This window comes from Crocuta crocuta, unplaced genomic scaffold, assembly GCF_008692635.1.
Source record: "Crocuta crocuta isolate KB4526 unplaced genomic scaffold, BGI_CrCroc_1.0 scaffold25, whole genome shotgun sequence".
Lineage (NCBI taxonomy): Eukaryota > Metazoa > Chordata > Mammalia > Carnivora > Hyaenidae > Crocuta > Crocuta crocuta.
This window is the reverse complement of record NW_027532015.1, coordinates 6171205-6184546: the sequence shown is the minus strand read 5'-3', so window position 1 is coordinate 6184546 and position 13342 is coordinate 6171205. Positions and strand designations below refer to the sequence as shown.

At 36.6% G+C, this 13342-nt stretch overlaps 1 protein-coding gene across 1 annotated transcript in view; it reads left to right on the top strand.

The window, feature by feature from the left end:
* GRM1 (glutamate metabotropic receptor 1) overlaps positions 1–13342 on the top strand; it is a 398454-nt gene that overhangs the window by 282803 nt on the left and 102309 nt on the right. Inside the window, exon 3 of the mRNA XM_077776070.1 lies at positions 8761–8996. Within this exon, the coding sequence (XP_077632196.1) occupies positions 8761–8996 (236 nt within the window). The remainder of the gene's footprint in view (positions 1–8760; positions 8997–13342) is intronic.

The window sequence follows — 13342 nt, the reverse complement described above, 5'->3', positions numbered from 1 at the left end:
AATGTCCAATGTGACTGTGTTGGGAGATAGGGCCTTTAGTGAGATAATTAAAATTAAATGAGGTCATGAGGTTGGACCCTGATCCAATAGGATTAGTGTCCTTATAAGAAAAAAAAATACCAGAGAGCTTGTTGTCTATCTGTCTTTCTCATACTGTCTGCATGTAGGCACTGAGTAAAGGCCACGTGAAGATATAGTCAGCTCCTGTCAAAAAAAAAAAGAATTTTTTCTTTTCAGGAAATAAAAAGATCATTAACTATATCAAAGATATCAGTCAATAAAGAAAGTCAGGCTTTCCTGTTGATATATTTAAATATTGAGACCAAAGTTATTTCTTGTCCTGAAGAAACACTGTTTGTTCTATAGTTCACTCTTGACATAGCTTTTCCTCTCAATACTAAGAATGGCTGTTTATGGTCAGGTTCTATATTATCACAATTGGCTGTGTGGGGAAAAAAGTCGATAAGACAGAAGCCCTAACTTAATAGCAGTTACTGATTTCTTTGAAGTATGTATCTCCATTATGAATAATTTCATTCTACCAATATTAAGACACAGAGCACAGCATTTGGGAAAAAATGCTAACGATCAGTTCTAATGGGCCAGTGAAAGCCACCTTCAGTGCACTGGTTCTTACATAACACAAAATTTGTATTATGTCACAAGGTGTTCTTTATTTCACTGATATTTTTTTAAATCAAGACCTTCTCAAAGAAGAAAGCATAGCATTGAATTGCATTCTCTCACAAGCTACTTAGGTAACTACTCCAGGATGTTTCCCTGATGGTGGCAGTTGCAGCAGAAGAACATACCCCTTACCAAAACATAAACTGCCAGCCACACTTTTTGACAAAGTGATTGTCCATAATTTTATCATATCTAAGGGTAGTTGTGTTTCTCAGCATTGAAGCTAAAAGAGAATTTAAATAAGAGAAGAATTTTCTTCCTTTAAATCTTCATCATTTTCAAATTGCACACATACTAAAAGAACTGCCACGTAAGAATTTATCTGCACATTTGTCAAGTTACAATGAAAGAATGCTTTGCCAGCTTCATTTATTCAAGGAATTGGTTTTCCATATCATTAGGCAGTTTCAGAAGTCATCGAGCTATGATGCATCAGAAAGTAAAATTTGAGCTACTTTCTTTACCAGAATCAGCAAACATTTCTAAGCAAATATCTTTGATGCAGTCATTCACTGATGTCTTGGCAACTGTATGTGTATTTTAGTCTTAGCAACCCAAAATGCCACTTTATTTAAAGCCCATGAAACACTGTTTTGTGTAGACTATTGAACATAGACTTCTATCAGATTTTTAATTTAATACATCTTGTTTCAAAGAATTGTTTGGCTTTAAATTTTATTTTTAATGTTTTATGTAGAAATTATTAGTAAATTTTCATGATTTTGCAAATTTATTAGGTAAAACAACTCCACAAATAATACACTATGGTTTCAGCACTTCACCATAAATTGGGGATAAAAAGCAAATCCAATATATGAGTGGATATATTTTCAGGTAATTTTCATGAGAACTCTTTTGCCCTCATTTCCATGGAATCATTTCCACTATCCATATTCAAGTACTACTATTGCCACATTCAGCAGATTAGATATTTTTTCTCATTAAAAAAATCCAGTGAAGTCTGTATGGCCATATAAATGGAGTTAAAGTAAATGATGAGAATTATATTTCCCTAATTTAGAAATTACTCTTATATGGTAGGTTATAAAATAGGCTCAATTTAAAATTTAAAGTGATTTTAAAATCAAGTACATAAAAATAAATGCTTGTATGTTCTTGGATGTTTCTATACTTTTGGGTTACAGTTGGCAAAGTAACCATGAAATGTCACACACTATGACATGGGTCTACTGCATATGGCATGCATACAGCTTGAGTTACAGGCTGTAACTCAAGACCATATAAATTGTAAAATGAAGTGCTTACACCCTATGCAATGACAGGGGTCCACATATCATGTTCTTAGATCTTACAACATGTCTCACTGTTATAGATTTTTCTAAATGCTTAGTCTCAGTCTCTGTCTTACTTCCTCTTTGAATGGTAACAGTTTATGAACTGGCACTAGTCTTTGGCACGCTGTGAATAGTGCTTTCATAGAGAAATCTTTCCCCTATGCAGATAGAGCTCAGACATGGGATGGATCATGAGGAGACTGATGATGAAAAATTGTAAACATCTAGTAAGATTTTATCATGGGCTAGACTATGCTAACTATTTCACATGGATCATATAATTTAATTCACACATAATTCAAATTGATAGCATTGCCACCGTCATTTTATAGGTGAGGAAACAGAGGCTTAGACAGTTTCAGTAGCCAATTCCTATTTCATTTTGTCTCTCAGGATTAGACAGAATGGGGTACTACCCTGGTAGTGGAACTTGAAGGAAGAAAAAAGACCCACTTATCCACTTATTCCCCTCATTGACCCACCCTTCTTTCACACTGGCTTAAAACTGTCTTTGATACGTGAAAACTTGGTCTGTAGAAGTTTTAGGAAATCTTCCCAAATGTGCATGGTTGTGGGCAATATTGATCATCTTTGCCCTGCTAGGGGATAGTCACAAGTCCCTGGGTGGCAGATGATTTCAGGCTCAGGATGTCAGAGGTGAGTTGGGGGATGGGGTGAGGAGCATTTGGGGAAAAAATTATTTATCTGACATTGATCTCCTACATGTGAAATTTCCACTCTTCAAAATTCCCTTCATTTTTCCTCTTTTGCCTTTTGCCACCATCTCATTCTCTCCTCTACTTCAGTCACTTTTCTACCAGAACACCACAGGGCTAAAAGTGAGGCTTCTGCTTGAATTCTAATTCTAGCAGGACAGGAAAATAAAAGGGAAAGGTATCTCCTCATCCTCTCTTCTGTTTTCCAGTGAGTTGATGACCTCTAAGTGCCTGTCCTACATAATTAAATAAGGAATACCTTCATCTTGTGTCAGTTTTATATTTGTGGTGAGTTGGCAGCAGCTAATTTTAAAATTAACTAGCAACTAATTGTAACTACTACCCCCAGTCCTGGTTCATCAACTCCTTCACTGTGCCTTTGTATTACAATGTATTAGCCTGTGAGTGTGCATGTGTGTGTGTGTGTGTGTGTGCGCGCGCCCACGTCTGTGGTGTATTTCCACAGTTTTTGTCTAGAGAATTCTAGAACCAAAGAAATTTCACAAGTATCTATAGTCTAAGTAATTTTAGAATGACCTTTCTAAAACAAACCTAGTCATGTAATTTCTCACCACCTTAAAAATAAAATCCAAAACCATTAACAAGGATGTTCTGGGATGCCTAGCTGGCTCAGTAGGCTAAGTGTGAGACTCTTGATTTGGGCTTAGGTCATGATCTCACGGTTCATGAGATCAAGCTCCCTGTAGGGCTCTGTGCTGACACAGCAGAGCCTACTTGGGATTCTCTCTCCCTCTATCTCTGCCCCTCCATCTCTCTCTCTCTCTTTCTCAAAATAGATAAGTAATCTCAAAAAGAAAAAGGATGTTCAGGTTCTTCTACATCTCACAGGCTTGTCTTATTCTTTACCTTGCACACCTTAAGCAAACTGAACACCTTGCTGTTTGACCGCTTTGTCCCCTCTGGGAGGTCCTTCTTCCGTCTCTCTCTTTACTGTGCGGCTTCAATGCATCCTATAAGTTTCATCTTAGATGTAACTTCCACAACGGCAGAACCTCCCTTGACATGACCCTTTCCTTTCCCTATTCTTCTGTAGCCTGCCTTCCTTTGCTTTCACTGCTACAACTCTCTGTGGCTCTTGGGTATTCAGTGGCTAGTCCTCCCCATCCCTGTGACTGCCTGGAGAGCAGGGGCTGCACCTGAACTGCTTAGCAATAGATCTGCGGCCATAAGCAAAGTGCCTAACTCGTTCAAGATTTTTAGCGCATAAATGCCGAATGAATAAAGCCAGTCTGAATTCTTATTGGAAAAGCTGCCATTACTACCATAAAATTTCCCACAATTGACATCACTTGATGTAAATTGAATCATGTGACATTTCTTCAACCTTTGTAAGTATGGTGAGCATTGTATTTATAGACTTTTGTGCTTGTTTATTTTTTTTAAAAACGATTTTTATTATCCTTTCTCATTTTTTGGTTATATGGTCATCTCTGGAATGTATATATTTTTAAATATTTATTTATTTTTGAGAAATAAAGTAAGGGAGGGGCAGAGAGAGGGAGACAGAGAATTTGAAGCAGGCTCCACCCTTTCAGCACACTGCCCAGTGTGCGGCTTGAACTCACGAACAAGGAGATCATGACCTGAGCTGAAATTAAGAGTCAGACACTTAACTGACTGAGCCATCCAGGTGCCCGACTAGAATATTTTTAAAGAATTATAGTTTTATTATTAGGCACATGCAATTACTTATACTGAACACAAATCAAATTGCTTTACTCCCTAGACTGTAATTATTTTAATTGAATGTAAATATATTTTTGTAAAATGCTTTTAAACTATTTTTAAGTGAATACTATTGTATTTCTGTTTTTTTTTACTACCAATTTTCTTATTAAATGATTTTAACTTATGTAATGCAAAGGTGGCACTCAGGCATCTCCTGCCCAGTTATAGTTGCTAGAATTAGAAATGATATTTTCTTGTTGCTTCCATCAGAATTTAATCAGTGGAAGAAATCTTATTATTATTCAGGTTGGGACTGTGGAATTTCACAGGGACTAGAACAATGATTGCAGGGAAGAGAACGAGCTTGTGAAAGAGCTGTTGTGTAAACACATTGAGGGGGATAAGGAACAAGGATTCTTATATTTTGTAGCTTTCTGTTAAATGTTCGCCCTGTTTATCCACATTACGCAGTTTTATTTCCAGACCCCAGATAGGAAAAGGGACTCATCACTGGGAAACAGATGGGGTAGCAGAAGCTGCTAGAGGCTGTGACTATGCCTCGCAGAGTTCAGCACGCAGCACAGTGGGATTCACTGCAGACACCTGGGCTGAGCAGGTGCCCTCAGGTCATCTCCTGCCACGTAGTCCACACTACACCACCACCATCATCAACAACAAGAGTAAACCCCCGAACTAGGTAGAAGGAGAGCTGCGGCCTCCCTGTTTTTAAGTGTGCTTCACAGAGAATCTACTTGTGAAAAATCCCAACACAACTAAACAGCAAAAATTCTTTAAAATTCTCTGTAAGTAATCTTTGGCAAGTATACAAAATGATTTAAATATATTTTTTAAAAACCAGGTTCTTTATGGATACTTTTCAGCAACTTTTAGCATTCCCTAACCTTACCTGTGACAGAGTTAAGATCTCATAAAACCTCTAACATTTAACATTTCAACAGTATTCACCAACTAATATCCTAGTTTAATACTTTTTTCTGTCACATCTTGGTTCTCATTGATTTCATGATTTCTTGGATTTAACACGAACTCTAATTTCTGGAGTAAGATCATCTATAGTGAGGCGGAAGGGCTTGAGACAAAGGCAAAGGGGATCTAAGGCTCTACCCCACTAAAACATACAATTTCTAATTGTGTTTATTCATAGACAATGGTTTACTCCCATGCTGTGTTGGAGGGCAGGAGGTCACACCTTCTCTGCTTCTAGCACTGATACGTGATACGTGCTTTTGTAAACTGGAAATGGTTCTTAAAAAAAGAAATGCAAATAAACAGTATAGAAGGCTCATTTCATACACTTAAAAAAATTTGTGGGTTTCCTATTCAGGCTATATACACACACACACACAGAAAATCTCACATAATAATAAATCCTGGGGAGAAACACACTTCAAGTGTAGACTTTATGTCAAAAAAGTAAGTTTTTTCTTTAAATTATAAGGCATTTTGATTTTAAATATATACTCATAAGCAGAATTTCTTGAAAGCCTGGTGGATTTTATCTTTACCCTTGACCCTATAATTTGGGTCTTCACATTGCTATACATGTAGTTATGATATAATATATGTAAATCTAAATAATTAAGTTAGTTCAAGACTTTCTAAGTAAACTGAGCATATAGAAAGATAAAGGAGTCTGTCTACTATTTTAAAATCAATTTGACTGAACATCATATGCAATGATGGTGAGCAGAGCTGGACTTGCTAGAAAGACTCAGGTCATTCACCACCAGGGAGCAGAGCTCAATGGCCTTATTACATAAGAGGCTTACAACACTTTGAGGACTTCCTGCAGTCAGGCTAACAGCTCCTAAACTGGGATTTATCCCCACACTTTCTGCCACACTTCTCTCTGTGCTCCAGCCATACTGACTCTCCAAATTCTTTGAATGGCCCATGCTCTTTCCTGTATATTAGATAACCTACCAGGAACATTCTATACCAAGTCTTCTCCAACTTTTCATCTGACTAATGTCGACGCATCCTTTGGGTCTCAGCTCAGACATAACTTTCTTAGTCGCCCTAATCACTTTCTCCCTTATATACATATGAACACACTACACACTTGACTGAGTTAAATCCCCAAGCTCTTCTCCTCATGATACTGGTTTCTTCCTTTTTTACCTTTGTAGCATTTGTAATTCCTTTTTAGTACTTGTTCCCCCGCAAGTCTGTAACATTAGGGGCAGAAGATAGTGTGTCTTATTCCTATTTGAATCTTGACCATAAGAAAGCATCCAGGTAAATGTAGAAGGAAGGAAGGAAGAGAGGGAGGGAAAGAGAAATGGAGGGAGGGAGGAAATGAAGGGTAGGGGGTAAAGGGAAATGAAAGATCTGTACAAAATTGTAAAATCTCTAACTAGTGGATTTAGAAGAAGCATGTAGACATTCTCTGGTCTGGCTGGTTAGACCACACTATACCTCAAGATCTCTTTAGATCTGGATCATGTTAAGTCAGCTATACCTTCTACAACCCCTTGGTCATTGAAAATATGGCTCCTGTGTGGTTCACTGGGAAGATTCTGAAATAGAACTGCACCAATTAACTCAGCTTAGTGGAGGACACATGTATTCCAGCTGATCTCAGATAACAAGGGGTAACTATGGTCTGTCTTATATATTTGGCCCAGGTCCATGCTCTGTGAGAAGTAAGTGATAAAACACTTTCTCTGTCAGAGACTGAACAGTTAGTTATGTTCCAAAAACTGCAAGGTACGACTCTGTGAGTGTAAATAAATCTACCCCTTGACCACAGGAGAATCTTAATATTCTTTTTAGTTTGACTCAACTTTAGACAAATTTCTTTCTGACTATGGGCCCCTTGAATCCCCTTTCCTTGAAGCATTTAATTTAAAAAATGCTGTCAGGGGCACCTGGGTGGCTCAGTCAATTGAGTGTCCAACTCTTGATTTCGGCTCAGGTCATGATCCCATGGTCATGGGATGGAGCCCGTGTCTCAGGCTCTGCACTGAGCATGGAGCTTGCTTGGGATTCTCTGTCTGTCTGTCTGTCTCTCCCTCTGCCCATCTGCGTGTTCTCTCTCTAAAAATAAAAAATAAAACAAACAAGTAAAAAACAGCATTACAAATTATTTCCCTATCTCTTGAAGATGTGCATTTTCTCCTACACTCTTGACAGTTTCACAGCAGAGAAGTTTTTCTCAGGTACCTGGAAGTCATCCTTTGAAATATAATCATCAGGAGTGATAGCAGACCCCTCTTTCCCAGTTTCTGTGGGAAGGTGGAAGCCTAACTTAGATAAATGACAATTTTAAAACACAGATGACTAATCACATTGACCAAGCTCCCCTCAGTGTCCTCCAGCACTAGCTCACTAGCTTACCCTAGTACTTAAATCTCCCTAACTTTTGTTTCAGCAGAGGGGAGTTCAGTGTCTCTGGCCTATTGGAATACTCTTGAATAAAGTCTTATTTGCCTATTTAACTCTATCCAGTGTAAATTTCTTTTTTTGACACCTACTTGGAAAGGAATCACAGCCATACTCACATAAGGTTTGGCCTGGTTCATAGGCACACTTGAATTAAATTGGAGAGACATCACTCATAACCAAGGTGAATGTTTTAGAAGGTGATAACATTAAAATAAAATTTGAACCCACTGAATAAAGCATCAGTTATCTTCCATTTAGTGAGCAGGAGGATTATTTTTATTTTGGGGAGTGGGATTGTTTTCTCTTAATGCTGCTGTTTTAAAACAACACTGAAGAGGAAACATCTGATCACTTCTAGGTGACGTACATTTGAACAATGTCCAGGAGCAAAATCCATGGTTGTCATGTTTCTGAGCTAAATCAATTCTCTGCCCTATAAATTCAGCTTGTATAATGGTCTTGGTTGCAACCTTGAAACCTTGCTGAGCTCTTATTGTGAAGGCCCTGAGTGGCTGGGTTTTATTTTATTCTGATTTGGACAGCAACTGATGGTTTTGTGGCCTAAAGAGCACTGGGTTTGGGAGCCAGACTGCCTGAATCCATAACCTGGATCCACTGGGACTTCAGTTAGTTGCTGAACATCTTCTGACTCAGTAAATGTGAATAGTACAGAATCTGATGACTAGTAAATGCTCAATAAATGTTAGTTCTTGCAATTGCTACTATCATCATCATCATCATCATTATCATCATCACTTTCACTACTGTGAAAACAAACAAACAAGACTTTATTATTTCAGAATTTACTACTTTCTACCAGAAAACAAAATCATTAATGGGTAGCAATTCTGGCTTAAAATAGACTTTCAGCCTTGCTGAATTGCTTCATTCATGTATAATGCTGAGCTCTATTTGTGAGACCTTTGTCTTTCTCTCTCCCTACCCCAATCCCTGAATTTTTTCAGTGATGGATGGGCAGACAGAGATGAAGTCATTGAAGGTTATGAGGTGGAAGCCAACGGGGGAATCACAATAAAGCTGCAGTCTCCAGAGGTCAGGTCATTTGATGATTATTTCCTGAAGCTGAGGCTGGACACTAATACGAGGAATCCCTGGTTTCCTGAGTTCTGGCAACATCGATTTCAGTGCCGCCTACCAGGACACATTCTGGAAAATCCCAACTTTAAAAGAATCTGCACAGGTAATACGTGTTCATAAAATAATAACTCCGAGGTTACAACGCTAGCTCAATTGCAACTTGTTGAATGAGAGTAGAAGGTGTCAAAGCTGGAGTTCCAAAGACTAAATTACCATCTTCATTTATAAAATAGCTAGAATGAGGAAAGTGTGTGTATTACCCCAAGGATTCATGTTTCTATATTCCGGAAAGACTGCTTTGGTCTCTGATGGAGCAAGTGGTAAGAAGAGATAATGTAGGTCAAGGAAAAGCAGACCAAGAATTCAGGTATTTAGTATTCAAGTCAGAGGGAAGAGATTTTATTGCAAGCATGCTTAGGAAATGTTAGCCACAGACATAAGTAAGCAGCACTGGTTTGATCCCTTTTTCTTCTTTATGACTCGCTTCATAATACAAGTCTGGAGAAGATGAGATAATGTTATTCAGGGCCATGCCACGAACATATGTGTATGTGTATTTGTATACAAATACATAGGACATAGGTGGATAGGACAAATACATAGGACATAGGTGGCAAGAAACTCTGCACTCTCATCTGCAAATAGGAGTGACATTTCCCAGTGGGACATTTAGTTCCTGTGCACTGTGAACTGAAGCCATGCCAGAAAACGGGAGCACATTGTTTCAGATATTTCAGGGCTTTGTGAACTCCACTGGATGTCTTTTTCTGCTCCTCTCCCCCACCCTGGAACTACCATACTTTTTAACATGACTAACTTACCATACTTCTTTACAGATTTCTTAACACAGTAATTCTTATGAGTGTTATCATCACTGCATACAGACATTGCTGCCCCCTGTCTTTCTTCAGTATTGCTTAATGTGGCAAAAATGCCATTCAAAGCCAGTTGTCTATAATAGATTAATAACACAGCATGAAGGACAGGCATTAAAGCTGGTGTTGCCATGGACTGAGATGGGAAAGATTCCAGGAAAAGTGGGAAGGATCAGGAGATAGATTTTGGATGGGCTAAGTTTAAGATGGCTATTACTGGATTGCAACTATATGTGTCACTTAGTCATTGTGTTTTATTAGTAGAATTTAGAATACTACTTACTAAACATACTTGGATGTCTTTACATAAGGATTTTCAGGAAAGTATGTTGTGATCTAAACTTTCAGGACAAAAGTTAGAATTCTGCAGCCATGTACGTTTTAAAAACCACTTTGGGTTTTCAGTTGTCATAGTGCATGCAAATGTCAAGGTTAAAGTTTGAACTTGGTTAATGTTCATAGTAGAAAATTTTTTAAATGTACATTCATGAGCTGTTCTAATATTTTGCTTCACTCAGAGCTATTTTTAAGAGCTTCTTGTATGATTTCAATCTTTAATAAAGATGTTTATGTTTGTACCTCATCCTGGAGTCAAGCTTAGGAAATATTTCCCTTTGTTCTTAGTTCTAAGAAAGACCAAAGGCTTATTTAACTTTTCTATTTGGAACCAATTCATGAAATTTATTGATCTTTTCTGCTGCAGGAATCCTAGAATTTTGTCATTTATTTTTTAGCAGTGTTTATGTTATCTGTGTGTGTATACATTCATGTAAATTTACCTTGCTCTTCAGTTTCAATGATTTCATTTCTATGAAATTGGCTTCAACTAAACTTTTATTTCATGTAACATTCTTATCTAGGTGAGATGCTTGACTAGCAAATGAATTGCATGGTCTTCTAATGAATATGCAGACACATTTATGAAAATTAATGTGCAGAAGTAAAATGAACCATTCCATTCTATTGATAGCTACTCTTTCTATTACTTATTTTTACCTCTTCTAATTGGGTCATTTCGATGTTTTGGAAAGTTTTGATATTGCAGTTCGTTTCCATAGAAACCTTTATTGAGCTTAATCTCAGATGTCACTATTTAAATAAAGAGTTTACATGCACTAAATTTCAGTTTGAATATTAAGGGTCCTGAGTCCAGACTGAATAATTTGGGAATCACTGTGGCTAATTAAAAAGTACTTCATGCACAGACTACATCACTGCTTAATTAGTTGAGTATATCAAGGGATTAGAGACTGTATAGGAAAGGTACTAACCAAAACATCAAAGCCTAACTTCTAAAAAAAAATTAACCATTGTGAAGACAGTGGAAAGAATAGGTATAAAACAAATCAAAATCACTCTCTTTCAGTAAGTGTCTTAGTTGTTTCAGCATTTGTGTCATATTTGCAATGGCATAGTGTTTTATTCTTCCTAATGAGAATTGTGAAAATGATTCCATGGAAACTGAGAGAGCATTTGGAAGCTTAACCACTGGATCCAACACTGGTTCTGTTAATAACCTCCCACAAGGCTTGAAGTACCATACTTAATCTCTGAGTCAATTTTTGCAGCTGTAGCATGATAACACTTTCTACTTTACACAGGTGTGAAAATCAAATGAAATAATACAAGTGAGATACTTCACAAATCCTTACATAAATGTAAAGTGTTGTTTCTAATGTCACGTCTTACCAGAAGGAAATTAAGATGTAGTGTGGATTACCTTGATAACTATTATAGTTTTTGAAATTATAAATTTAACATAATTACATTCCAAGATGTGGCAACTAGAAAAACAAACACAGAAACCTGAGTCAACCACCCTTAAACAGTGCCAAATATTTTTCTTCTATCTAGGCTTTCACAATTTTTTTCTGATTATCAAAGTAATATATACTACTATGTTTATCATATGCAAACTAGAAATATGGAAAAACATAAGAAAGATGACATGCATCAAGAATTTTCTTTCCTATAATCACTATTAATGATTATTAATTTTTGATATATTTCTAGCAAATGTACTGTTAAATTTTTGGTGTATTTTTATCTATTTATAATTTTAAATCATACAGTTAATATGATTTTTATATTGTTCTTAAAATGAATACAGCCTTTTCTTTTAAATTTATGAATTTCTTTCTCATTAATTTCTTTAATTCTTTTTTTTTTCCATTTTTTAAACTTTTATTTTAGAGAAAGAGAGGGTGTGAACAGGGGAGAAGGGCAGAGGGAGAGAGAGAGAGACAGAGACAGAGACAAAGAGAATCCCAAGCAGGCTCCACACTCAGGGCAGAGCCCAACACATGGGTTCCATCCACAACCCTGGGATCATGACCTTAGCCGAAATCAAGAGTCAGATGCTTAACCAATTGAACCACACAAGANAGCCCGACGCGGGGCTCGAACCCACGAACCGCGAGATCATGACCCAAGCGAAAGTCGGACGCTTAACCGACTAAGCCACCCAGGCGCCCCCAATTTCTTTTATTCTTAATAGCTGTATAACATTCTGCAGATAGATAAACTCTAATTTATTTAACTATCTCATTCTTCCTACACATTTAGGCTGTTTTCAGTTCTTTATGAATTAAAAAAAAAGCTGCAGAGATGAATTAATCTTCTCTCTAATCCTCTCCTTATTTTTTCTCATTTTGGATAATTTTTAAGGTTAATTTCCAGAAGTTGAATTACTCAAATGATATGAACATTTCTAAGAAAATAAGAGGTTCCAAAAGGCAACTCTTACCAGCACTGCTTGCAATTCTATGGACTTTTTTTCCTTTTCTTTTACATAGTTATAATAATAGTGTGCATATAATACTGTATCTTATTTTCAGTTAGGATTCTACTTTACTTTTGATGCTGTTGCATAACCTTTATAACACCATTTTAATAGCTCCATAATATTCTACCCAATAAAAATACTATCATTACTTAGCCATTCTTATATTATTGTACATTTAGGTGGCTTCCTGTTGTTCTTTTTACAAAAAAACCCCCACAAAACACTGAATATGATACATTTTTTCATGATTGTTGTTACTATTTTTGGATTGCTCCCTCACTATAGATTCCTAAATATATAATTATTGGTCTAAGAACATGACAATATTTGGGTCCATTAACAACATGTTATTACCATTTTCTTACAATATGGCAATATTAGGATTTGCTGTGGTTAGCAGTATATCAACTGAGTGAGTTCACTTTGTCCTCACTGACCTTTTTCACAATCCAATGAATTTATGGCCATAATTTTTCACTTTCCATCCCTATTCTTTATAGCAACTGGGAACAGGAAGACATAATGTCTTTTAAAGCTAGTATATCTTTCCCTCTATTCAGTTATTATTGAAAATATAATGAAAGTATTTGGATGGTATATGTAATACTCACCAACAGCTCAGGACTTTTAAGATGATAGATAGTCTAATGTGACAAAATTTCAAGACTTCCAAGCACAAGTACTCTTTTTTTAAATTGAGATATAATTGACACATAATGTTATATTAGTACCTAGTGTACAACACAATATTTGATATTTGTATATACAGTAAAGCCATTACTATAGAAT